The sequence below is a fragment of the Silurus aristotelis genome, assembly GCF_946808225.1.
Source record: "Silurus aristotelis genome assembly, chromosome: 15".
NCBI lineage: Eukaryota > Metazoa > Chordata > Actinopteri > Siluriformes > Siluridae > Silurus > Silurus aristotelis.
Genome location: NC_139588.1, coordinates 21845180 through 21871402, shown reverse-complemented (window position 1 = coordinate 21871402; position 26223 = coordinate 21845180). Strand labels below are relative to the sequence as shown.

General features: G+C 41.1%; 3 protein-coding genes across 6 annotated transcripts in view; 1 reads left to right on the top strand and 2 right to left on the bottom strand.

Moving 5' to 3' along the window:
- Window positions 1-566: 566 nt before the first annotated feature.
- Window positions 567-23485, bottom strand: parp1 (poly (ADP-ribose) polymerase 1). Its single transcript, XM_083562456.1, has 23 exons — window positions 23109-23485; window positions 19509-19671; window positions 18359-18474; window positions 17272-17486; window positions 12227-12323; window positions 11982-12098; window positions 11401-11577; window positions 11108-11285; window positions 10883-11023; window positions 9894-10130; window positions 9299-9364; window positions 9064-9196; window positions 7796-7991; window positions 7573-7701; window positions 6571-6654; window positions 6311-6433; window positions 5512-5640; window positions 5253-5351; window positions 4343-4495; window positions 3393-3520; window positions 2538-2599; window positions 2339-2453; window positions 567-1695 (listed from the first exon to the last, which is right to left on the bottom strand). Exons 1-23 carry the CDS (start codon window positions 23229-23231, stop codon window positions 1614-1616), a joined length of 3063 nt encoding a protein of 1020 aa, XP_083418582.1. The 5' UTR covers window positions 23232-23485; the 3' UTR covers window positions 567-1613.
- adorb1a (adenosine receptor B1a) lies at window positions 15844-17045 on the top strand (the record flags this gene model as incomplete). The annotated part of the gene is made up of 1 exon (XM_083563421.1): window positions 15844-17045. The coding sequence occupies one exon, from the start codon at window positions 15844-15846 to the stop codon at window positions 16993-16995; it is 1152 nt and encodes a 383-aa protein (XP_083419547.1). The 3' UTR covers window positions 16996-17045.
- Window positions 23486-24664: 1179 nt separating the features above from the next.
- Window positions 24665-26223, bottom strand: part of LOC310737790 (adenylate cyclase type 8) — a 38835-nt gene continuing 37276 nt past the window's right edge. For all 4 annotated transcript variants that reach the window (XM_083562444.1, XM_083562445.1, XM_083562447.1 and 1 more), the window contains one exon: window positions 24665-25959. In XM_083562444.1, the coding sequence (XP_083418570.1) occupies window positions 25535-25959 (425 nt within the window). In that variant the 3' untranslated portion in view covers window positions 24665-25534. The remainder of the gene's footprint in view (window positions 25960-26223) is intronic.

The window sequence follows — 26223 nt, the reverse complement described above, 5'->3', positions numbered from 1 at the left end:
TTTTTTAATTAGAATATTGAAATTTGAACCGTTTTTACAATCTATCGTTATCCATTCCCACAAGTGGTTCTGCTTCACCGTGAAATTTACCAATCTCTTCTTTCTACCCGAAATTCAGAAAAAAAAAAATCTGAGAGAACATTTACATCTCAGAAGTAGGTATTAAGCATTAATACAATAATTAATATAGAACATGAGACTGATTTCTTTCCTCACAACATGTAAAGTATAAATCCTGAACAGATTGTGTTCCTACAAAATATAAATAAATATAAAAAATAATAATAATAATAAGATCCAAACAAATTCTGGGCCGGAAAAAAAAACAAAAAAAAAAAACCCCGAAATCTCTACTTTCTTCCTGAAGTTGAACCAACGTAACTATTTGGACCACATGAAAGTCTGAACAAATCTGTCAGAACATGTTTTAAAAGTAGTCATTATTACAGTATTAATACACATCTGGACCATAATATAGAAGCAGAAATGGATTTCTTTTACCCTTACATATGAAGTTTAAATTCTGGACAGTTGGTGCTCCAAAAAGAAAAAGGTCCAAACAACAATTTTGGGCTGAAGTACTGCTTTTATTCATATTTCCAACAAAACAAAACAAATTGAGATTTTAACTATTTTACAATCGATCGGTAACTGTTTCGACAAGGTGTTCTGCTTTACTTTGAAACTCAACCGAGACCAATTAGACCTCAAGCAAATGAAAAAACAAACAAAAAAAGGAAACAATTGAGAAAATATACATCTCAAAGTCATTAAACGCTAATACGCATATTCGGCATTATATAAAATCCGCAATGGATTTCTTCCCTCCCCCCCTTACAAAAAAAAGGAATCCATTTAAGTCGATGCTTCCAATGGAAACAGGTCCAAACAACAATTCTGGGCTGAAGTACTACTTTTATTCATATTTCCAACTCAAAAAACCAAAACATTGAGATTTGAACCATTTTGCAAAGCCATTTCACAAACCGCTCTGCTTTCTCATGAAAGCAACCTATTAAATTCTACCTGAAATTGAACCAACGTGACCATTTATACCTCAAGAATGTCAGAAACAGAAAAAAAAAAATAATCTGAGGTACACAAACATACTAAAAGCCCAAATACCAGGAATCCTAGTAAAAGTTCCTCTTATGCGTGCGAACGTGTTCACTACCGACATTGTACAGTACGTCGTCCCGTTTTCGCGTACGTGAATCAGGTTGTTTTTTTGCGACGATAAACGATTTTAAAAAAGCTTGCCGATAACGTAAGGAAAAAGAAAAAAAAAAAAACGTCTAGAAAACTAATGGAAGACATTTCTACCTAATACTGTTGGCGAAATCCATGAAATCTCCACAGAAACCTCTTGCAACAGCTCGGTTTTGATCAAATCCCACAGCTGTACATTTGTATAATTGAAATGAGAGTACAAATCACAAGGCATTTCACTCGAACAGTGCAAGTCATCCCATGCTGCTGGGTATTAAAATCAGCAGATTTGAATAAACGACAGGAACTCGGGGGTCTCGTCAGTCTTGAGGGTGTTGTGGAGACCAGGGCTTGATCAGGAATGGACGGTGGTGTGGAGATTAGGGTTTGCTCGAAGGCGTCTCTCACCAGAGGGACATTTGATAATTGAAGCGGACTTTCAGGAGGTATTTCAGGTTCACCTGAGCAACGTCGTACACAATATACCTGGAGGAACGGAAGTTAAGAAAAAATCACCACAACACGTGACAGAAACTTTTCCATCTTATGTATAAATTAACCATCGTGTTCTGATCTGGCATCGTTAGCGTACTACCTTTTTAGCTTAAAAGTGGTTTTAAATAAATTTAGAACTGGTTTCAATACACTGCAAGGCATAGGCTTGAGGAAGATCTCCTGCTCTAGAGCTGTTGAACACCTTTGGTTCCAGGTCTCCTCACCTTCTCACCTACATCAGTACCTGACTTTTCTAACACACTTGTGGCTGAATCACAAATATCTAGAGGAACATTTTTCCAGAAGAGTGGAGGTTATTATAGTGGCAAATGGGGACAAAATGTAAAATAAAAAAAAACAACAACACACCAATCCTAAGGCCAGATGTCCACAAACCTTTGACTAATTAAATACATAAACACACTATTTTACATTCTTACATTCCTTTTTTTTAACTAATTAATAAAATGACAAAACACCATGACAAAATTCATTGTACATGGCAATAAAGGAGAGTCTGATATGTATATAAAAGTGCCTCTGATCTGCAACGGCCTTCTCTCTGCATATTAAACACAACAAGCTGAAGAAAAAAAAAAACCCCTGAAGAACCAGAACGCTGTGGAAAGGATACTCGTTGTAGAGCAGACTTGTATCGTCGATGTTCGTGTTGATCCCTTTACCCAGCGGCACCTCCACGCCGTTAAGAGTCGTGGTGGCACTGGGATCTGGGGCGGTCCTTCCCAGACCTAAAAAATCAGACATCCAGAGTATTATTGGGATGATCAGGAAGACTGAATAGTGAAGATGGAGGAAAATTCAGGATTTCTTACCCTTCACACTGTGTTTCCCTTTCGGTAGTTTTGTGATGTGGGAAGCCTTTTTAAGTTCATGACTTTAATAAGAGCAAACACAGAATCAATAAATGATTAAATAAACATATATACATAAACACACACACAGAATATCTCACAAAAGTAAGTACACACCTCACATTTCACTAACCACTTTAGTAAATCTTTAAGAGATAATAGAAATTCCAGTGCTCAGACTATATGCCACACACTCGCACACTGCAACGTTTGCGGGCCGTCCCCCAGAACGAAGCCTCTTCTAAAGCTGCTCACAAGAAAGCCTGCAAACAGTTTGCAGAAGACGACCTGCCCAAGAGCACGAATTACTGAAACCATGGTCTGATGAGACTAAGATAAACTTGTTTGACTCAGATGGTGTCCAGTATGTGTGGCGACGCCCTGGTGAAGAGAACCGAGAAAACTGACAAGCAGGGTGGTGGTATCATCATGGTCTGGGGCTGCGGTTCATTGCGGAAAAACATGGATTCCAACATGTACGGTGACATTCTTAAGCAGCCCAGGAGGATTAAGGCAGTGCTACATAACAATGGTGCAAAACAGTTGACGTTCACTGAGGGTGTACTCACTTTCGTTGCCAGTTATTTAGACAATAATGGCTGTATGTTAAGATATTTTTAAAGGACAGTAAATCTGCTCTGCTACAGAAGCTGCACATTGACTACTCTAAAATATAGCCAAGTTTTATTTCTATAGTGTTGTCCCTGAAATGAATGCTAACGTGTGAGGGGTGTACTCAGTTTTGCGAGAGATATACATATAGTTAGATATTCTGAATAACAGACTGTAATTAAAGCAGGGATTGAAATTACTTACATGTTACCGAGAGCGACTTCTCCTAACAGAATGAGGCCTGAGGGATCGGCTTGGGACGTGTGGCAGTAGTTTGCACTCTTGGACACCATGTCAGCAAAGTATATACCTTTACCGAACATATAACCAGTCTATAGTGCACACGGGGAAGAAACAACAGAGACGTCTTACAATAGAGTACAGTGAAGGGAAGTGGTAGCTTAGTGGTTAAGGCTCTGGGTTACTGATCAGAGGGTTGGGGGTTCAATCTGTCACTCTGGAGCCACTTAAACCAGATTATGACCACTTAATGATCTGAAGGCATTCATGATATTGGAATTTGTCAGATGCCCTTTATCCTTTCAATGATCTTATTTATACACTGAGCAGTTGAGGGATAAACAGCTAGTTTAAGAGCCCAGCAGTGGTAGATTGCTGGTGCTGGGATTTGAACTCATTAACTTCCAATTGGATTAGTTGGCACCAATAAATGTGAAAAAAAAAAAAAAAAAACTATACTGATAGTTTTTCCGGGTTGCCTTATACAATACGAGAGCGGCCTCTAGAGGTGAATCACAGACACGTCCTTTTTTTTTTTAGCATTCATTTTGGATGTAACTGTTTTTATTTATTAGGAGTGTCATCATTCCAGAACCAACGCAGGAGCAGGTCCTTCTATAAGCCCGACTATAATGAGCTAGAACACACACACACTTTTACACAACATACACTAGGTTGTCTTCATTCCCTGGATTTTTTAAACCATATATGTCCAAGTAGGAGGGGTCAGAATATTTCGGACTCCACCCACTGGACCTCTGGTTCTGCAGTGAAGTTCTAGTTATGTGTATATCACAAATCCTCGAGGAATCTCTCACACACACGTATCACATTGGGCATTTAATGTTCATAAACAGAGCTCCACATTTTCTGCAGGTGTGTGAAAGTGCCAATGAAAAGAGCTTTATGCGTACCACAGGAGCCTCGGGCGGGGCGATGCGCAGACCCTGAGACAGGATGCCGGCGTAGTTGGTGGTGCGCGAGCCGTGCCACAGCAGCTGGCGGTTGGGCAAATCTTTGAAGGGGCGGTAACGCTGGTACTCGCCCTCTCTGGCGATCTTAAAGACCTGAACAGATACAGTAGTGTTATATGTTGCTCTGAGCTGAAAATGGGGGTACAAAACCATTTGCAAAGTGTCCCTGGTGCTCAATATCAGAAAATGTGTTCACTTTATAACTATAATCCCCAAAAGTATTGGGACACCAGACTGTCATCCAAATGTGGTTCTTCCCCAAAGCTGGAGGCACGCACATAGTATGACATTTTCACACTATTAGAGAGAGATGAAAGAACAAACAGGTGATGAGAAAGAGAGAGCAAAACAAAAACTTAATGAAATAAAGAAAAAAATCCAAGAAAGTAAAAGATAGACAAAAAGACAGTGAGAGACACATGACGAGGATAAAAGAGGGGGGGGGGGTTGTAATGGTAGTGAAAGATGTTACAGAAAGAAGAGTGGAAAAGTGAGACAGTGAGAAAAGGAAGTCAGTGAACAGACAGACAGAGACAAAATGCAGTAAGAGGAAGAAAAGATGAGGAAAAGAGAAAGACACTGATACTGAGACACAGAAACCTGAACGAGCACAAATCTCCACAGAAATCTAGTGGATCATCTTCCCAGAAGAGTGGAGGTTATTAGAACAGCAAATGGGGATTAAATCTTATGGTCAGGTGTCAAAAAACCTTTGAAAAAACGATGTAGATAACGTCATCCTTTGGTGTTTGGACCCTTACACAATGCTACAAGGTGCAGGAATAAAAAGATTTACACAAATATTTAGGCTGTGAACAACCAGATGTGTGTGTGGAGGAACTCCTCTTACCTCCTCGACTTCCAGTGTGTAGGTGTTGTGGGTGGCGGCGTGGGTGTTCTTCACGTATTGCTGAATGATCTGAGCTTCTTCTGAAGATTTATCTACCACCTGCACACACACACACACACACACACACACACACACACACACACACACACACACACACACACACACACACACACACACAAACAAACACACAATTGGCATCAAACTTTACTATAACGTCGCTATAACACTCACTTTTTAAAGCAGAAAGTATGAAGCAAACCTCAATCTTAGTTTTGAGTTTCTCGTAGTTGATGTCGATCGGATCTTTCTTGTCGTCCTCGGCTCCGCCGCGCAGAAGACTGTACGCCACCTCGATGTCCAGGAGGTTGTCCAGCATCTGCACTTTGGCCTGCGTAAATGAGTATATTAGAAATGTGTACACTACGTAAAAAGTGTGTATCGGATACAATTTGGCATTTGTATCGCGATGCATCGTTTTGAACGTATTTGCGTCAGTAATCAACGATTTATATACATATAATTATTAGTAGATGCGCTACATTTTTATCAGTTCGAAAGTGACCGATAATTTGATATGTTGATTGATTTCTCAATCTGAATATGACGCATCACAACACTACGGCGACCGAGGCATGTCCTGAAAGTCACATAGAATACAGATTGACATGGCAGAGGTAGAGCTGTAACCTCCTGCACACACAACAGGAAAATAACGTCTGGTTTTATTTCATCCTTTTTTCTTCAGGCACTTAAATAAATTAATCTGCTGTCTGTCTGAACCATTTTAATACGTTTTAGTGACATTTTCTCCACAGCATCGAATGGAAATCTGATCGCACTGCATAGTAATAGGGGTGAATTGGATTGCATCGCAAGATAAATAAATAAATACAAATACATGCTGGAAAAACACTGTTCTGTTTTAGGGGCTCGGTGCTCTGGAGAAAAGTTGTCTTATATCACTGTGTAGTGCATCAGTTATATATGGTTGAGATAACAATAAAAGCGTCTTGAGCATTTATTTATATTACTAGTCCCGTCCCATCCTTACGTCTCACCTGAATGTAGTCCAGGTTACTCAGCAGTGGTGGTTTCTTCATGCCGAAGTCGTGTGGGATCAGAGTGTAGAAACGATTGGACAGATCCAGAATCCGAGCCTCTGAAGCTTCATCGGAGACGGCCTGGTGTGGAGAGAGAGACGCACAGAAACCAAACATTCTAGGTGACAATCAGTTTCTCACACAGTCCTTTCTATATAATAAAGATTTGTGCATCATGATTCGAGTTCCTGGAGTGCATGTGAAGGACTGAGACTGACCTGCTGAACATCTGTGAGGAGAGAGTACGCACTCTGAATCTGTCTCTTACTTAGTTTCCCCAAAGGCATCTTCTGCAGGTCAATCTGAAGAGAAAAAGGTTCACATATTCATACACATTGAGTTACAGTAGCAGAATCACCTGTGCTGTATCTGTGTGCGAGAGAGAGAGAGAGAGAGAGAGAGAGAGAGACAAACAGGAGAAAGAATGAGAGAGAAAAGAGGACAGAATGTGAGGGCAATAGAGATTAAGAGAGAAAGAGGGAAATAGACAGAAAAAGAGGGGGAAAAAAAAATTAAAAAAGCTGTGGAGAGGAACATAAACTGTGAGAAAGAAAAGAGAATGTGAGAGCAAGAAAGAGAGGGAGAGAAGAACAAAAGAGATGGTGAAAAAAGAGGAGAGAATATGAGGGCGGGGGGAGGGGCAAAATGTCAGACAAAAATAATATACACGACAAAAAAAAAAGAAAAAGTGAGAGCTAAAAAAAAAAAGAAGACAGCAAGAAAAAAAAAAATAGATGGTGAGAGAAAAAGAGAGGAAGAGCTGAAACAGAGAGATCTTAAAGTTAAACGAACAAATTAAATGATCAAAAGAGAGAAAGAGGTAAGAAAAATAAATGGACAGAGGGAAGAGAAGAGATAAAAAAAAAAACTCAATGAAATCTAAGAAAGAGAGGAAAATGTCAGTAAGAAATAAAATATAGGGAGAGAGAGATGTTAAAAAATAAGGAGGGAAAAATGAAAAAGAGAGAGAGAGAGAGAGAGAGAGAGAGAGAGAGAGAGAGAGAGAGAGAGAGAGAGAGAGAGAGAGAAGGAAAAGTCAGTGAATGACAAGGAGAGATAGACAGAAAGAAAAAGACAAACAGTAAAATATAGTAAGAGAGAACAGAAAGAGAACAAAAAAAAAAAGAGAAATGGACATTTTGTGTGTTGAGAAAAACAGAACCACCACATATATCTCCTAATGTGCTGAATATTTTTATGATCTCAGACTTGAGTCCCACCTCGAACTCCACCATGGCCTTCTTCATGCTCTCCACATCGAAGATCGCGCGGATGAGCTCCTGTATTGGTTTGGCGAGTTTAGACTTGGTGCCGCTGCTGGCTGTCAGCTTCCTCACTGCTTCCTCATCCTGCAGAAACACAAAGACACAGAGTTTACACTCAAACACACGTCCCACACCCATCTCAATACGGTCCTGAGAACCAGTGAGAAGATCGTCTGACCTGTCCGTAATCGATCTCCAGAGGATAAAACTTGTTGGGATGTTTGGTGAAACTGCTCGAGGTCCAACAGTTGCCTGTTTTCTCCTCATATACGCTGCGGAAGTTATCCATGGCAGAGTTCTTGTCATAAAACTTATCTAGTTTGTTTCCGCCAATTGTTGTTCCGACTCGACCCCAGGACCTGAACACCCAGTATCTGAGAAGACAACAAATACTCATTGAGGGGGGGGGGAAGTGGTGGTTCAAAGGGTGAGAAAGAGAGAGAGAAAGATAGTGTCACCCCAACCCCCACCTACCACCATAATCACCCACTCACCCTAACCCTCACCTACCTCCATAACCACCCACTCACCCTAACCCTCACCTACCACCATAACCACCCACTCACCCTAACCCTCACCTACCACCATAACCACCCACTCACCCTAACCCTCACCTACCACCATAACCACCCACTCACCCTAACCCTCACCTACCTCCATAACCACCCACTCACCCTAACCCCCACCTACCACCATAACCACCCACTCACCCTAACCCCCACCTACCACCATAACCACCCACTCACCCTAACCCCCACCTACCACCATAACCACCCACTCACCCTAACCCCCACCTACCACCATAACCACCCACTCACCCTAACCCCCACCTACCACCATAACCCCCCCCACCTACCACCATAACCACCCACTCACCCTAACCCCCCACCTACCACCATAACCACCCACTCACCCTAACCCCCCACCTACCACCATAACCACCCACTCACCCTAACCCCCCACCTACCACCATAACCCCCCACTCACCCTAACCCCCCACCTACCACCATAACCCCCCACTCACCCTAACCCCCACCTACCACCATAACCCCCCACTCACCCTAACCCCCACCTACCACCCTAACCCCCACCTACCACCATAACCACCCACTCACCCTAACCCTCACCTACCACCATAACCACCCACTCACCCTAACCCCCACCTACCACCATAACCACCCACTCACCCTAACCCCCACCTACCACCATAACCACACACTCACCCTAACCCCCACCTACCACCATAACCACACACTCACCCTAACCTTCACCTACCACCATAACCACCATGAACACATGAAACACTCTCCACATGGTCACTAAAAGTATTGGAACCTTTGGGTTTTGGGCTTGTGAGTCTTGTGTTTAATCATTTATTCCAGAAAGACAGAGGAAAATGCAGCATTTTATTTTTATTTTTGATGAACCCCCAGTGTGGTCCCTCACCGTTTCTGTACATCGTCCTCCAGAAGCTGGAGTTTGTAGTAGGAGTTTGTTCCCCGGACGATGTCCACCAGCCCGAGAGTAGCGCTGTAGATCTTTCCGTTCTGATCCAGCACGTGAGCGCAGTTCTCTAGACCTGAGCAACAACAAGGAGTTATTAAATCTAAGGTACATCAACAAACGAGAAGGTGAATGACCAGAATAAAGTACAATAGAGCGAAAAAGAAGAGTGTGTTACCTGAATCCGGATCAACTGCTGCTCCGCCTTTAACTGTTAACTTCATCTTCTTTGATTTACTGCCACCTGAGGAACCGGTAATAATATATAATTATATAAAAAGAAAACAAATAAATAAATAATGTTTAAAGAATTAAAAAGGTCGCATTTGCACCTTAACCACCAGGGGGCCTTTAAGTCCCCATTCAAAATATTTATGTAAATTAATGTCAATTAAAACGTATATATTTTTTTAATTAATTTTTTTTTATCAATTATACACTACAGTATAACTGTAAATGTTTTTGCATCCGAAATGAGCCTAAATCAAAGAAATGTTGTGCTCATTTAGCCACACCTTTAAAACACCATATAAGGTCTCAGCAAGCTGAAAACAACTAAATGACAACTAAATGGCAGAAAAACATAAAAATAAAAAAAATAAGTCTTGGTTGATATAAACATGGACTTCTTATGTCTTTTAAGACTAGAATTTCACAACTCCATTCATGTTCTTTTATTAATTAATTGTTTATTTAAAATACAAAAGACGCCTGAAGCCCTAAATGTTACAATCTAATGTGAGACACGTGAGAAACCAAATCACGGCTCTGACCCTCGTCCTCTTTGCTTTTCCCCTGGCTCTTGGCGGCTCCGGTGGATTTCGAAGCCGTTGATGATGCCTGGGCCTCGAGTTTTACATCGGCACCCCAGGGGGAGATACCGTGCAGAGAGATGAGCTCTCGGAGCGCCTTGCCCGAGGACTTGATATCGGTAAGGAAGTCTTCGGAGACGACGCGAACGCCGGCGTCCCTCACCTCCTCCATCTTCTTACTCATCTTTTCGACTTCCTCTGAAATACAGAAGACGAAAGATGAGAGAAGTATCTCGGACACCCCCATATTATTTACTTTAAAGGAAATTATGGACAAGCAGACACTGGGAGTCTATATATTTGCTTAAGAAAATATTACCATATCACTGACTGCAATTTTTCTTTATTTAAAAAAAAAAAAAAAAAAACATTATTATTTTAATATAATACTTCCTCTTTTCCTCCTTCCTGGTGGCTCCATACTCAGCGTTCTCCTACTGATATACCCCATGTCCCTCCTCTGCACATGTCCAAACCATCTCAATCTCACCTCCCTCACCTTGTCTCCAAAATGTCCTACATGGTCTCTAATAAACTCGTTTTTAATCCTGTCTATCGTCGTCACTCTCAACGAAAACCTCACCATCTTCAGCTCTGCTACCTCCAGCTCCACCTCCTGTCTTTTACTCAATGCCACTGTCTCTAAACCATACATCTCAGGTCTCACCACAGTCCTATAATCTTTCCCTTTCACTCTTGCAGATACACATCTCCATGAGTCAGTTTTTTTTAAATAAATTTCAGCACTATCGACAGTGTTATGTGTTTGTTTATTTTTTATCCAGTATACAATTGAAAACTATCGTTCGATTAATCGATTATCAGCAAGCACGATACAACCTAGCTATCAGTGAAGGGATGCTCAAAATCATATGCTCAGGTGTCAAACTTATGTCTGTATACTGTATAATGTTATTAAAATAGTGGATTTAATGTTTAAAATGACTCACTCGTGGAGCTGAGGCAGAATGTGGCTTTACTAACAGTTCCGGTGATCTTTCCTCCGAGCTCCTCCACCACAGTCTTCAGCTCGTCCTTGTTCTTGCTCAGCTTCCCCACTGCCAGAACCTTCAGCCCGGTCAGAGGCTTATCTGCACACACAATGAACACAGTGAAATCGAAGAAATCGGTCTGAGGAAAACTTTCTTCAGGAATCAGCTTGAGGTAAGACTGACCTGAGGGCACCTCTGTAGGGAGTTCAGTGGGAAAGCTGGAGGTGCTGGAAGCCATGGAGGAAGAAGCCGAAGCAGCCGTGGATGATGCAGAAGGAGCAGCAGCAGGAGACTCTTTGGGGAAAACACGGTCCTGGCGCTTAAACTTGAACTTCTTCAGGAAGGGGATTTCATGAAACTCCTGAACAAATCCAGAGCAACAAAAACTCACTCGTAGCTGCATCTGCGTGAGCCCTGTTACAGAGTTTAAAACACCACTAGGCATTTTTAATTGTACATCCCAGACAAGGACTGACCTTCGGAGTCACCCAGTCTTTACGGTTAGGCGTCAGAGTCTTGAACACGCACTTCGTCCAGGCCGAGATGTCTCCTGTGCAGTAATAGGCGTCGCTCTTGAACACCAGCTGTCCCTGACACGTCTCGCAGGGCTTCAGCGAGCCGAAAGCCATGCAGTCCGACAGACGGTCCAAGATCTGTCGATCACATGATCGTGAGAAATCCACTTGGTGTTACACGTACAAAATTAAATATTTGAAATATGTAACAATCCAGATTTAAGTCCCTGTACTACGGCTAGAGTTCTATAGCAGGAGATCTTCTACTTCAACCCATGCAAAGCAGATCTTCCTGGAGCTGGAAGCTTAATACATGGGTATTGTCATGCTGGACATCCAGAGACATACTACACAATTGTGTGCCTCCAACTTTGTGGTAACAGTTTGGGCAAGAACCACATGTGGATGTACAATACGTCTGGTCATACAGAGAATTCTTTGATATGACTAGATATTACTTTAAGGTTGAAGATCAATTAAAGGCCTTTATCAGATTGTATCACTGATGTCAACTATATATTATTACATGATATAAAGCATACGTTGGATTCTCCTGCAGGAACTTCCTGGCTGTTAGCAATCAGAAGCTCCTTCATGTCATTGGTGGAACAGAATTTCTTCAGCTTGTCCTTAATCCCCCAAATCAGCTGGGTCTGCTCCTGGAAGCCACCAAAAACAGTAAAAGATGAAGAACAGCAATAAACCACAGAGGATTTGTGAAAACCCGAACGTAGGACTGAAACCAGGCGTTGGTTTTTTCAAGCTTTACTCAAAGCAAATCACAAACCTTCAGCTTCATCTCCAGCTTTTTTTTCTCCTCTTCCTCCTCTTTCTTCTGCTTCTTAGACAGCGCGTCTCCATCGACGGTGTCCGCTTTCCTTTTCCTTCAAATAAATAAACAAACAGAAAGAAAGGGCTTAAGACAACAAGCTTAAAAAAAATAAAACATTTAAAAATGTACCAATCACAGGCATTTAGTTTCCTTAACTGTTATTTAACAATAAAGAGACCCAATAATGCATGTTTCTCTTTCTCACAGTTGCCACAACTGTGAGAAGCTGCTTTGGATGGATGGATGGATGGATGGATGGATGGATGGATGGATGGATGGATGGATGGATGGATGGACGGATGGATGGACGAGGTACACAGCAACGAAATGGCATCTATCAGAAGTGCAAAAAGTAGCAAATATGGCCGAATCCTTCTGATGTTGTAGAGAAGGAACCGACAAGAGCATGTCTCATTAGTAACGTGAGAAAAAAGACAGTTGATTGAGAGTTAACCCCAAAGAGGATTCGAGCAGTGGCTGAAGGGAAGATCAAAGGGTTGTGTACAGATATCATGATATTGTGAATCTCAGAATTAAATTTTCCATAAGCATATGCTGTAAAAAGTACCGATATCGGTATCGCTAAAAAGTAAACGATACATTCAAATCATTAGCTCACTGCCAAAACCCAAAACTTTTCAGTAATTATTTTACTTAAAAAAAAAAGGGGGAAAAAAAAGGGGGGGGGGGGTTCTACACCTGATTAATCGCTTTGAATTTAAAATTCAAAAACTATTAAAACACGCCGCAAACATGGACATTTATCAGTGGAGCTCATTAGTAGCTCACGGCTCATGTCCGAACACGCTCCAGCCCCGGGGGAGGGGCTTCCTGACAGAGGTTACATGACTAATTAAATCACCTTTCTACAGACGAGCCACCTATGGGACTCCCCATTCCATCATCTTCTGCTTCTTATTACCCCTTAGACAGGTCACTAATGACTCCAAAGATATACAGAAGGGTATCTGAGGACCGCAGACGACCCCACAGTGGAAAAAACAACACAAACAAAGGAAACTGCAAGTCTTATATAAAGCCCTGAACATACACACACACACACACACACACACACACACACACACACACACACACACACACACACACACAGGATAGATGATGGGAATTGTAAGGTGACAGAGCAGCAGGTTTAGAAAAGTAACTTCTGATGAAGTGCAGAAAAGATACAGGACAGTCCTGCTTTTTGAAAGCGCGTAGAGAAATGCTGCAGTGAGACGCATACTGGTTCTGGGGACATTTCGGAAAACAGTGACTGTGTAAGTACATCTCTCACACTCTCGATCCTTAAATTATATTACAAAACTGCTGGTGTTCTCATTTTCTACTTGCTTTTCCCCCACCAGTTCGCCAAATTTATCTTGTGCCTTGATATAGAATCGGTGTCCCTAATAAACACGCTGCTTATAATCAAATTTTAACCATAGTAACACACATTTCTAGTTCCATACAGAGTGAGGACCGCTTTTATACACATCTCATAATGAGCTCAAAGGAGGGGGTGTGTGTGTGTGGTTACATGTGTGCTAATATGGTAAAAACCATGATTTCAAATAATGAGTCGAGGCACAAGATGAATTTGTCAAACTGGAGAAAGGGAATCGAGAAAAAGAACTGAAAACAGCACCAGGAGTTAAACCAAACAGCTTCATTATTAGTATAAATGTGACACCAGATGACGCTCAATTCTTGCTGATGTTTTAGTTGGGGGAAAAAAATTTGTGTATAGAAATACTTTGTACACTATATGCAGTAACTGTATAATGCATTAGAGCACTATGTAGGATAAACCAATCAAAAAATATTTCAATAGAAAACGTACATTTTTTCTATAAAGCAAAAAAGTTTAAGTTGTAAACGCAATATTCACAGTGTGGTGTGGTTTTTATGATCATAGTGACTGTAGTAATATATGAATAATAGATAACATCAGCTATATTAATACCAGTGGTATTGAAGTAATGAAGTAAACGTAATTTGTTACTGTATTTAAGTAGCTTTTTCACGTATCTGTACTTTACTGAAGTTTCCATTCGGGGAGATTTTACTGTAACTTCACTACATTTTAATGTCAAATATTTTACTACATTTTGTGAAATCATTCGTATCTTTATATTTGAGTATAAAAACGTAACCGGTCAAACACGTAGCGAGTAACCAATCAGGGTCGAGCGCTCGTTCTGTATTAAACTTGTTTTTATTGCCGTTTGGTGTATCTACTGATCACCAACATAAAGTTCAGCATCAGTTCAACATCAAGCAAAAGATTTAGAGAGGAATAAATAATGAAGAAACTCCAGACTCGAACTTGCCACAACACACACGATCTTATTTACGTGATCATTTTGAAGTAGTTGAAAAGAAAGTGAGTCATTAATATCATTCTATTAATAGGTCAGTGTGCTGAGAGTCACGTTTGAGTCTTTTCACATAAACTGAGGTGATAAAGTGAAGAGTCTTGTGATAAAAAATTATAATAAAAACATTATAGTTATAATAAATCAGTACTTTGGATACTTTTGTAAAAGTACAAAAACATTTGTACTTTTACTCAAGTGAAAGTTAAAAGGGAAACCTTTACTTTTACTGGAGTCACATTTTACAGAGTGGATCTACTTTAACTCAACTACATGCCTTGTGTACTTCATCCACCACTGATAAGAATATATATGAATACTAAATCTTTCAAACAGTGGCAACACTATGTAAATTTACATGCTGCTTAGCTAGAAAAGAGTTCAGTTTAAACAGTCCAAACTAAATCAGATTTGACAATGGGTCATTGAAAAAAATATCTGCAGGGTTTAAAAAAAAAAATAAATAAATAATTCGCTTTTAAAGATCATTACATTTTCCTGTGATTTTCTAGATTGCGATATCCTTTTTTCATTTACAATTTTATTAAAATAACTGTAGGCCGACTAGAAAATATGTTAAAAATATTAACCTAAGAATCTGTTCCTCTTTACACAATGCTGACTTTTTTGGCTGGCAGTTTTTCAGCAACTCAACACACTATATAGACAAATGTTTGTGGATGCCTGACCATTCTGACCTTTCTAAACATCTCATTCTACATTTAGTCTCCATTTACTGTTATAATCTCCACTCTTCTAGGAAAATATTCCACTAGGCTTTTGTGGAGATTTATTCAACCTTAAGTGTGTTAGTAAAAGTCGGGTACTGATGTAGGTGAGGAGGCCTGGGGTGTAGTCAACATTCACATTCATCGTGTTCAATAGGGGTTAAGGTCAGAGCACTAAAGCGAAAGATTTTCCACTTCAACTCACACCCCCTTCATGGATCTGGCATTGGGCCTCCAATCCTGCCTCCATCTCTAAACTAAAACAATTAAAATAAAACGATATGTCCCATGTTACACATATACATCTAAAATTTAGCACATTTTATTTTTTTTTAATCCTAATTATATAATAGTAATTTCTCTAAAATATTGTCTAAAAAAAATAAAAATTTATATATAATTTGAATCTCTGTTTTTGGTAGCCAATATGTCAATGCACACCTCTCTGTATTTTTCTTTACAGTTCATAATGAATGACTCTACTATGAACACCAGCCTCTCACCAGCTCTACTTTATTTCAACACCACCATCCTGAACATCACCTCGTACCAAAACCACAGTTTTCTGGCTCACAATAAATCCACGACACCGACCATTTTGTCGACAGTCTCTTGGCCACAGACTAACGTCACATTGGCTCTGACTACTTTGACCACCACTCCTGCAGAAACGCCGGCGTCCTTTGACGTGCCATACATGGTGGCCGAGCTGGTCATCGCCTTCCTGTCCACCGTGGGCAACCTGCTGGTGTGTGCCGCGGTGGCCTTTAATCGGAAGCTGCACACGGTCACTAATTACTTCCTGGTGTCGTTGGCGGTGGCGGACGTGTGCGTGGGGGCGCTGGCTATTCCCTGCGCCATCATGACCGGCCTGGGGATCCCACGCCACAACCTGTACCTGTGCCTGCTCATGCTGTCTGTGCTCATCATGCTGACTCAGAGCTCCATCTTCAGTCTGCTAGCAGTGGCAGTGGAGCGCTACGTGGCCATCTTCATGCCCTTCCGCTACCACAGCACGATGACGCCACGCAACGCGCTGCTCGTCATCCTGATCACGTGGGTGATGGCATTCCTCATCGGCCTGGTCCCGCTCATGGGCTGGTACAAGACTCCGCCTGCGGACGGCTTCTGCTTCTTCGTCAACGTGATCGAGATGACCTACATGGTGTACTTCAACTTCTTCGCGTGCGTTCTGACCCCGCTCGTCGTCATGTTCCTGATCTACGCGCAGATATTCCTCACCGTCAAGCAGCAGATGCGCAGGATTGCGGCGGACCGCGGAGGCCAGGCCAATAGCGAGGGCGCCACCAACATCAAGAAAGAGATGAAGACGGCCACGTCGCTCTTTCTCGTGCTCTTCCTCTTCACTGTCTGCTGGATCCCGCTGCACATCATCAACTGCTTCCTGCTGCTCTGCCCTCAATGCTACGTACCCCTGCCCCTCCTGCTCACCGCCATCATCCTTTCACACGCCAACTCCGCAGTCAACCCTTTTCTCTATGCGTACAAGATGAAGTCATTCAGGGAGGCCTTTAAAGGTATTTTCTTGTGCTGCAGAAGCAGCCAAGACGGACAGAATCTCCATGACGATGGACGCATAGCGACCGTACACAAATCATGATCTCCTGCTTTTATTGTGCAAGCTAATTAGAAAGCAATGGCTGAACTAGCTGTTCTCATCTGCTGCATCACTGATTCAAGATTTCAAATGTCTAGTTTTCTAATTGTGGATATTATTCTTACTGTTACATAATAAAAAACCTTATCTGCAATAAAAACTAGTTCTAGTTCAATATATACAAATATATCTTATTTTACACAGTATCGAGAGCAATGCTGTGTAAAAGGAGCTGAAATGAGTAACTGGGTGTTTTTAATGCCAGTGTTGGTGTCTCACCCTTCGTTCTTGACAGTCGGGAGTCTCTTCTTTAGATCTTCCTGGTCTTCAGGACGCAAAGCGGCAAAGCCTTTTAGCTGAGGGGCGCTGTACTCGGGTTTGAACACCAGCTCCTCACGTCGGTTCACAAAGCAGGCCGTGTGGTACCAGCGGTCGATCAGGCCCAGCTGAGGCTTTTCTGGGTCTACAGCTTTCTTCGAAATACGGATCTGGTCCTGAAAATGTTGAAAGGGAACGGGCTTAGCTATAATATGATTAGCTCATAAATATGACACGGGTAAAATAAGAACTAGAGATCCACCGATTCATTGGTCTTGCGGATTAATCGGCACCGATAGTTGTTTGCCGGAACTATCGGCAAAATTCATATCGATAGTTTTTCCGGGTTGCTAGATACATACATATAACACAAGCGCGGCCTCTAGAAGCGAATCACCGACACCATGTGCTGTTTAGTCAAAGTGTCTTTTTTTTTTATTTTTTTTTTATGAATTTGGTGTTTTTTTTCCCCAGTTTAAAAGCAAGTCTTATTTTGCTCATTATTTATTCTGATATGCATATTTATTTAGAACATTTTCATGATTCTGTCCTTATTTTTGTAATAAAGTTCAGTACTTTTTTTTTACAGTGTTGTATATTATTTTTTTCCCAGTAACCATTTTAAAATGTATTGGTTATCAGATCTAACCTAGCTATCGGTAAAATCCACTATTGTTCGACCTCTAATAAAACCTTGAAATAAGTAAAAATAAAAGTAGAGCCCCAGAAACCACAAATTCCACTGAATGAAAATGCACACTGTTACACCAACTATATGAACGATGAAACGGATGATTGTGGTATTGATCAATGCAGTAAATGACCACCATAGAGTGTTGGAATAGCCATGCTGATAGCCTCAACAATGATGGAACTATCATGAACGAAGATCCGGGGATGAGGATGGGTTTCCTTTTGAGACTGGTTCCTCATACCACTGTTACCACCAATTTGCCTTGCTTTTAAACTATGAATATTAAATTATACACTTTCCTGCCTTTTTTATATTTTTATCATCAAGAAATAAAACCACGCATTTGTTTCGTACCTTTTCGATTTTCTGATCGCAGCCTTTGCATGTGCTCCGGTTTGATTTTGCGTACTCCACCGCAAACTCGTTCAGCGACTTCTCTCCTTTACCTGCGCCTTTTCGGCCGGCTTTACCTGCCACAAAAGATGACAATAGAACACACACATTAAAAAAAAAACAAAAAAAAAACAAGGTTTCCTTCTCAGGGAGTATTTTTTTACCACAGATGACCCTGGCACACTCATCAGGGATAAGCGTACAATTATAAGAAACAAACTTCTAAGCGTTAAACATATACAGGAAATAGTAGCTCAGTGGTCAAAGCTCTGGGTCACTGATCGGAAGGACAGAGGTTCAAGCCCCAGCTGCCACTGTTGGGCTCTTGAGGAAGGTACTACAGGGGCACTTTATCATGTCTGACACTACACTCTGCCCCCAGCTTCCTAACTTTGAAGAAAGAATTTCACTCTGCTGAAATGTGCATGCGACAAGTATAAAGCACCTTTATACATTCTTTTATCCAACTCTTTTTTCCTGTAAAGCTGCTTTGAGACAATGTCCATTGTTAAAAGTGCCACAGGGTTTCTGCAGGTTTCATTAAGTCAAATTTAAGACCTTCTTAATTCCATAAATAATGATTTTCAAAGACCTATAATCGCATCAAAAACACACACAAACACGTCGTTAGCATCTTTACCTTAACCCAAGCCATAAATTAATTTTTTTCAAGCCAAGTACTTGACCATTTTAATGAGTATTAAAGGTAGCGTTACATGGAAGTTAGAAATTTCAGACCTGTTTACCATCTTTTAAACCTTGAATAGCGAGTGTTAGACCTTTTCAGGTGTAGAATTTAGATTTTTGCATTTTAGACTTTTTTTTAGATCCTTTAACAGACTGTGGAAACCCTGAAGAAAAAAAAAATCTAAAGTAAAAAATATTTGCGCTTTAATGTCTAAAAAAATAAATAAATAAAATGTTCCACATGTTCTTGTTTTGGGAAATTATCATTATTCTATCAAAGCACATTACTATGAAAACTAAATTTGCAGACAATGGGGAACCGTCCTCCTAGATGTTCATATTAACCTCTGGGTTCATTGCTTTAATTATCCAACAATTATAAGCATTACATAATTAACAGGTGAAAATCATTCAGAAGACTCACCTCCAACAGACCCTCCACTTTCAATGGCCTTCTTCACTTTCTCCTGGTCCTCCCAGCGGAGATCGGGGAAGCCAGAGATGTCGGATGTCGACTGCGCAGCCGCACGCAGCCAGAAGCAGGAGAAATGATGCCAGTGCGGCACTTTCCCATCAAACATGGGTGACTGTGAAGGAACAACTGGGCTCATCAACATCGACTATACAGACAGTATCGGGAGAAGAGCAGTCAAAAGTTTGGACACACCATCTCCCTTCAGTGGATTTTCTCGAACATTATTATTTTCAACATTTTACATTAATCCTGAAGATATCCAAACTATGAAAGAACACGTATGGAATTATCGATTCTTCAGAGTAGCCACCTTTAGCTTTAATGACATCTTGAAAATCTCTTATCAGAGTAGTGTGAAATGGTTTGCAATTCACAGGTGTCTTATCAGGAGTTCATGACATTTCTTGCCTTCTTAATGTGCTTTAGACCATCAGTGGTCTTGTGCAGAAGAAAGAGTGAGTACAGAGTAAATAGTGCTATTAGTGCTACTAGAACTACTGTACAAAACCATATTATGGCAAGAAACACTTAAAGAGAAAAGACACTATCTATACTGAGCAAAAGTTCAGTCAATCCTAAATATGTCCAAGTGTAGGCTTTAAAACTATCAAATGCTATGAAGAAACAAGCTCTCATGAAGACCATAACTGGAAAGGAAGACTGAGAGCTACCTCTGCTGCAAAGGATAAGTTTATTCAAATTAGATTTACATAAATACTTCTCAGAGTTCAAGTGGCTGACCTATTTAAACATCTACTGTTCAGAGGAGAATGTGTGGAGTCAAGCCTTCATTGTCGAAATTGAAGCAAAACAAAAACATTACTTTGTAAGAACAACAAGCAGAAGAGGCTTGCTTGAGCGAAGAAATACAAAAAAATGGACATTATATCATTTGAAAACTGTTAGAGGGTGAAGCCAGTTCCTGAATGTGTAGTACACACAGTGATGTGTGGTAAAGCAGCTGTGATGGCTTTGCTGTTGACAATGTTGGTAATTTTGTCAAAATTAAGGACCTAACCAGCATGGCCTCCACAGCATTTTGCAGCAACATGCCATCCCTTCTGTTTTAAACTAAATTGGATCATTTGTTTTTAAACAGGACAATGACCCTAAACTTGGGCTGCAACAAGTATTTCATAAAATTGATAAAATTAGTTGTCAACGAATGCGTTAATCGAAGAGTTGGGCTGCTTAGCGTAACAAGTTAGCGTAACACAGCTGCTTCCGATATAACGGAGAGTAGTGTGTCAACCGGCGGCAGAAAAAAGTGTGCGTCCCAAGTTATTGATGAATCTAAAACATCAGCACAGTGAGCAAAAACTGTATCCTCCTTATGTGAAAATGGTGTAGAAATTCAAAGCAGATCAGTCAAGGCCCGGGTTACCAAAGACTGCCACAGGTATCTTTAGCCAACAGGGTAATTGGGCTACTGTTGGCCAAAGGAGGAGAAGGACAGTAGTGTGCAGTAGGAACGACAGACTGGTTTAAGGGAAGGTTGGACTGAATCAAGGATCAGCTCTGAGCCCCTTCCTGTTTGCAGTGGTGAAGGACAGGTTGATGGACCAGGTCAGACAGCAGTCTCCATTGTGATTTGTGGTAAGAGTGGGGAGCAGGTTGAGAAGAGCCTGGAGAGGTGGAGATACGCACTGGAGAGAAGGGGAATGAAAGTCAGTAGGACAAAGTACATGTGTGTGAATGAGAGGGAGGGCAGTGGAGTGATGCGGTTGCAGGAAAAAGAGGTGGAGAAGGTGGAGGAGTTCAGGTACCTGGGGTCAACAGTGCAAAGTAATGGAGAGTGTGTTAGAGAAGTGAAGAAAAGAGTGCAGGCAGGGTGGAGTGGGTAGAGAAGAGTGAAAGCAGGAGTGATTTGTGATAGAAGAGTATCTGTGAGAGTGAAAGGTAAAGTTTATAGGACTGTGGTGAGACCTGAGATGTTGTATGGATTAAAGACAGTGGCACTGGGTAAAAGACAGGAAGGGGGAGCTGGAGGTAGCAGAGCTGAAGATGTTGAGGTTTTTATTGTTAGTGACAACGTTGGACAGGATTAGAAATGAGTTTATTAGAGGGACCATAAGTAGGACATTTTGGAGACAAGGTGAGGGAGGTGTGATTGAGATGGTTTGAACATGTTCAGAGGAGGGACAATGGGGTATATCGGTAGAAGAATGCTGAGGATGAAGCTACCATGAAGGAGGAAAAGAGGTTTATGCATGTGGTGAGGAAGACATGCAGGTAGTTGACCCCTAAAGGGAGAAGCCAAAAGAAGAAGTAGTGCATCACTGTGGTACTTCCATCCCACATAAGCAACGCTTTGCATAACTTGCAGGTGACAGTCTTCTTTGTAAATTTTATATAAAATGCTCCCATGCCTTGGATGACTTGGGACGCACACTTTTTCCAGCTGCTGGTTAACACTGCACTCTTCGGCATTTTACAAGCAGCTGTGATATCTTACAGTCACGCTAACCGTTAAGGTTAATGGCGTTCATTGAAAACGAATTTCATTATCGATTAGTTGTTGCAGCCCTACTGCAGTACTGGCTGAGGTGCTTACAGAGGCCGCATGTGACAAAGAAAACACTAAAATCTCGCTGCTGGGACCAATATTGTTGCAGCCATACGATTTTATACAGCGAATTATTCACTTCAGAAAAAAAAGCAAAAACTAAGCGTGCTTTTGGCATCCATCGGTGGTTGTCAACTTGCCATCTGCAATGATTAAAAACAATTTAAATGTTGATTAACAAATAGATTGATCTTAAATACTCAAATGCTGTTTTTTTTTTTGTTTTTTTAGAGAATCAACTGTTTGAATTTGTTCATGCAGAAATCCCTCAAGGACTCCTCAAACACCCACTATAATCTTAATAAAATCCCAAAATAAAGAAGTCAAACTCAATATGAGGCATTTTATTAAAGTATACTGTTATACATTACCCTGAATTAGGATTTTATCTCAATACAATAAGCAAAACATCTGCGTAAACAAGTTTTTAATCCGATTAATCGAGATTAAACCGCACTTTTAGGTCATACAAGAGCGATTTGTCCATAAAGGACATTGAGAGCTCTATCTGATGACCTGGTCTCCACGATCGAAATCCACTTAAGATGGTTTTGGGAGGAGTTTCAGTGGAGGGTGAAGGAAAAGCAGCCAACAAGCACTCAACACCTCTGGGAAAGCAGTCATTAAAGCAAAAGCTGGATACTTTAGATTCTTTAAAACATATTCTGGTTTGTTGAACACGTTTTTTTTTGTTTGTTTACATCTCATACGTGATCTCTGATAGCTTGGATGTGTTCAGTTTTAATGTTTGACGTATAATAATAACAAATAAAGACCGAGTATGGCAATGATTGTGGACTCGTGTGCGCATGCGTGCATACTGGATTACAATGCAGGAGCAAACTAAATAAAAAAAACATCGAATGCACATGAAATATTGCAAATAAAAGCATGAATCGATCGCGTGTTTGTTGGTTGTAAACCCGAAGCCCACCCCCTCCTCGTGAGCACATTGTTCCCGTGGCTGAGCCCCGTTGCATTACCTGCACCATGATGGCCATCCTCAGCGAGTCCTTCGCGATGTTCTCTTTGCATTTCTTGCACGAAGCGCGTCCACTTTTCGCATACTCGGCCTTGTAAAGCTTGTCGTCCTGGGAGTCCGCCATCTTTTTTTTTGTTGTTGTTGTTTGTTTTGTTTTTTTAAACGAGCGATGAAAGAGAATCTGGGAGCGCGCGCGCAAACAGTCTGTGACCCGCGTGTTCGCACTCACAACAGCGGCCGACTACCAGACCTGACTAGTCGAACATGGTACTCGTCGACGCCACTCCTACGGAGGCTGAAATAATAATCGAGCCCAGAGCTCTAGATTTGGCGCCAAGCTGCTCGCGCTGGCCTCGCGCTCGCTTCTTCTTCAGTAGTGACGCCAAAATCGAATCGTTTGAATGAATCGGTTCTTTGAGACTCGTTTATCAAAATGAACAAATCTTTTTTTTTTTTTTTTTTTTTTGTCATTTCGTTCCTTTGCTCTGTGATGGAATCCAGTGCCACATAAGGCACATAAATATATACATTGCATTGTAGTATTGAGGTAAAATACAGTGCCATTTGATTAAAAATGAGCAGAAATTCCAAGCAAAACATTTACCAAATAAAAGTTGATAACACAAATGCAAAAATAAACACTTGGCTGATAGATTTTTTTTCACAGGGTATAAATATGAGATGATATCAAAATGGAAATTTTTTTTTTATCTATATTGTCTTGAAGGATCACAGCTGAAGAAGTGCAATAAAAATAATGTTAAGTGCATCTTAGGGGTCACTAACTCTCCAAAACTACAATCCGAGACACGACTGTAATTAAAATTGTAATTGGGTTAAAGCTTTTCGACAATAAACACTACAGTACATCATGCCCACGACTAAATACGGTGATGGCGCTTTAATATTTTATAACGTAACAGAATAACAATCATATTACAAATAACGTTATAATAAAATATGTATAAATCATTATAGATCCTTAAAAACAATTAAGAAAGCACTAAAATATAATTATTGGTTGTATTATTTGAAGAAAAGAGTGCAGGCAGGGTGGAGTGGGTGGAGAAGAGTGAAAGCAGGAGTGATTTGTGATAGAAGAGTATCTGTGAGCGTGAAAGGGAAAGTTTATAGGACTGTGGTGAGACCTGAGATGTATGATTTAGAGACAGTGGAGCTGGAGGTAGCAGAGCTGAAGATGTTGAGGTTTCGTTGGGAGTGACGACGATGGACAGGATTAGAAATGAGTTTATTAGAGGGACAGCGCATGAAGGACGTTGTGGAGACAAGGTGAAGGAGGTGAGATTGAGATGGTTTGGACATGTGCAGAGGAGGGACATGGGGTATATCAGTAGGAGAATGCTGAGGATGGAGCCACCAGGAAGGAGGAAAAGAGGAAGACCAAGGAGGAGGTTTATGGATGTGGTGAGGGAAGACATGCAGGGAGTTGGTGTGAAAGAGGCAGATGTAGAGGACAGAGGGGTATGGAGACGGATGATCTGCTGTGGCGCCCCCTAATGCTAGCAGCCGAAAGAAGAAAAAGAAGAAGAAGTCGCATCAGAGGTAAAAATTATTTTTAATAAGTCTCATACAAAATTTTCAATTTTTGAATAATACAATAAAATTAAATGCAAATTTTTTTATATACTTTATGAATGTAAGTGTGAGGTATTTGTAAATCATCATGGCCTTGACACAGTGATTCTCTAAAATAAAAGAACACCACATTTTGACACAGGATTTGTAAAGACTGTTGGCTTTGCACATATTAATGCATGTATATAAATATTCATCTATAACTAAGATGTAACTGTGCTTCAAGTATGGCACAGTGATTCAGTAAAAACAGAAGATGTAGGATAACATATCAAATGCTACAACAGCTAAAACAGGCGCTAATACAACAAACACTATACCTGCCCCTACATTCATTTACCTCATAACTGAGGTCTATCCCAAAATTTTCACCTTTCATTTGGTGCATTTGAGACATCTTTAATGACTAGAAGGTTCCATCACCACTATGCTCAGTTTCTGAATTAGCAAATTTCCGACCGAGAGTTTGCCAATTAACAGTGCTGCTAAATTAGCAAAGTACAAAGGCTGCATGCACAGTCACAGGGAGCACCGACCTTCATAAGTCAGTCTGCCAAAATACATTGTCCTGTTTACATCGTGCTATTCTGACCATGTGCATCACCGAGCTCTCCTCACACATGAGTTTCTCGCCGGAAACAACATGATCTCACCTGACCATGTGCATCACCGGACCCACCCCACTTGTCAGATTTGCCTCCTGCAGATTTAACCCTCCTACTAAAGATGAACGTCGCTGTTTTGACACCATTGCGGAGATCCAGGGTGAAATTTCTCCTGGAACGCGAAGGCAACAATTACAATTCATTTTATAGGTCATATTTAAAAACGTTAACATTGCACATTGTTTGTAGACAGTGAGAATCGTCCAGTGGTGCCGCTTTGCTTCTCTTTCTGGATGGCCCGGAGGAGACTAAACACCACCGAGGCCAGCGTGTTTCTCCCTACATTGCGTCCGGCCATCCTCCCCCCTTGGGTGGATATATTGATGGTCCGGTAGGCTCTGCTGTTGCTGATAAAATAGGTGCGTAATTGTCCCTGCTGCTCACTCACACCCTTAATATAAATCTCTCCTCGCAGCTCCAACACAAATCCCCAGTTGGACAGAATCTTCTTGGTTGGCTCAGGGACCTGGATCCTCCCATTAATGCCTGTGCTGTCCATGCGGCTCGCCAGGTTTACTGTCATTCCCCAGATATCGTACTGTGGTTTGGCAGCACCGATCACACCGGCAACGACGGGTCCATGTGCGATTCCTGTGGGACAACCGAGAAATATAATGAAATCAAAATTATCTTATATAAAGGAAATAATATGTTCAAACCAAAACATTTAGAAGTGTTGATAGGGCAGTGGTGGCACAATGGATAACTGCTATGGGCTACTGTTTAGGAGGTTGAGGGTTCAAGGTCCAACACAGCATGTCTTTTGACTGTGTTTACTTCAGGAATGCTGAATCAACCTCGACTCCAGCTTCCTAACAAGCTATGATATCTTTAGTAAGAATGTTACTGTACTGT

Coding starts and splice junctions, on each gene's coding strand:
- parp1 (XM_083562456.1), bottom strand. CDS start 23,231: ATGGCGGACTCCCAGGACGACAAGCTTTACAAGGCCGAGTATGCGAAA. Junction 9,197..9,298: donor AGCAGTTGATCCGGATTCAG/GTAACACACTCT, acceptor GTTGTTGCTCAG/GTCTAGAGAACTGCGCTCAC. Junction 3,521..4,342: donor CCCCGCCCGAGGCTCCTGTG/GTACGCATAAAG, acceptor TGTGCACTATAG/ACTGGTTATATGTTCGGTAA.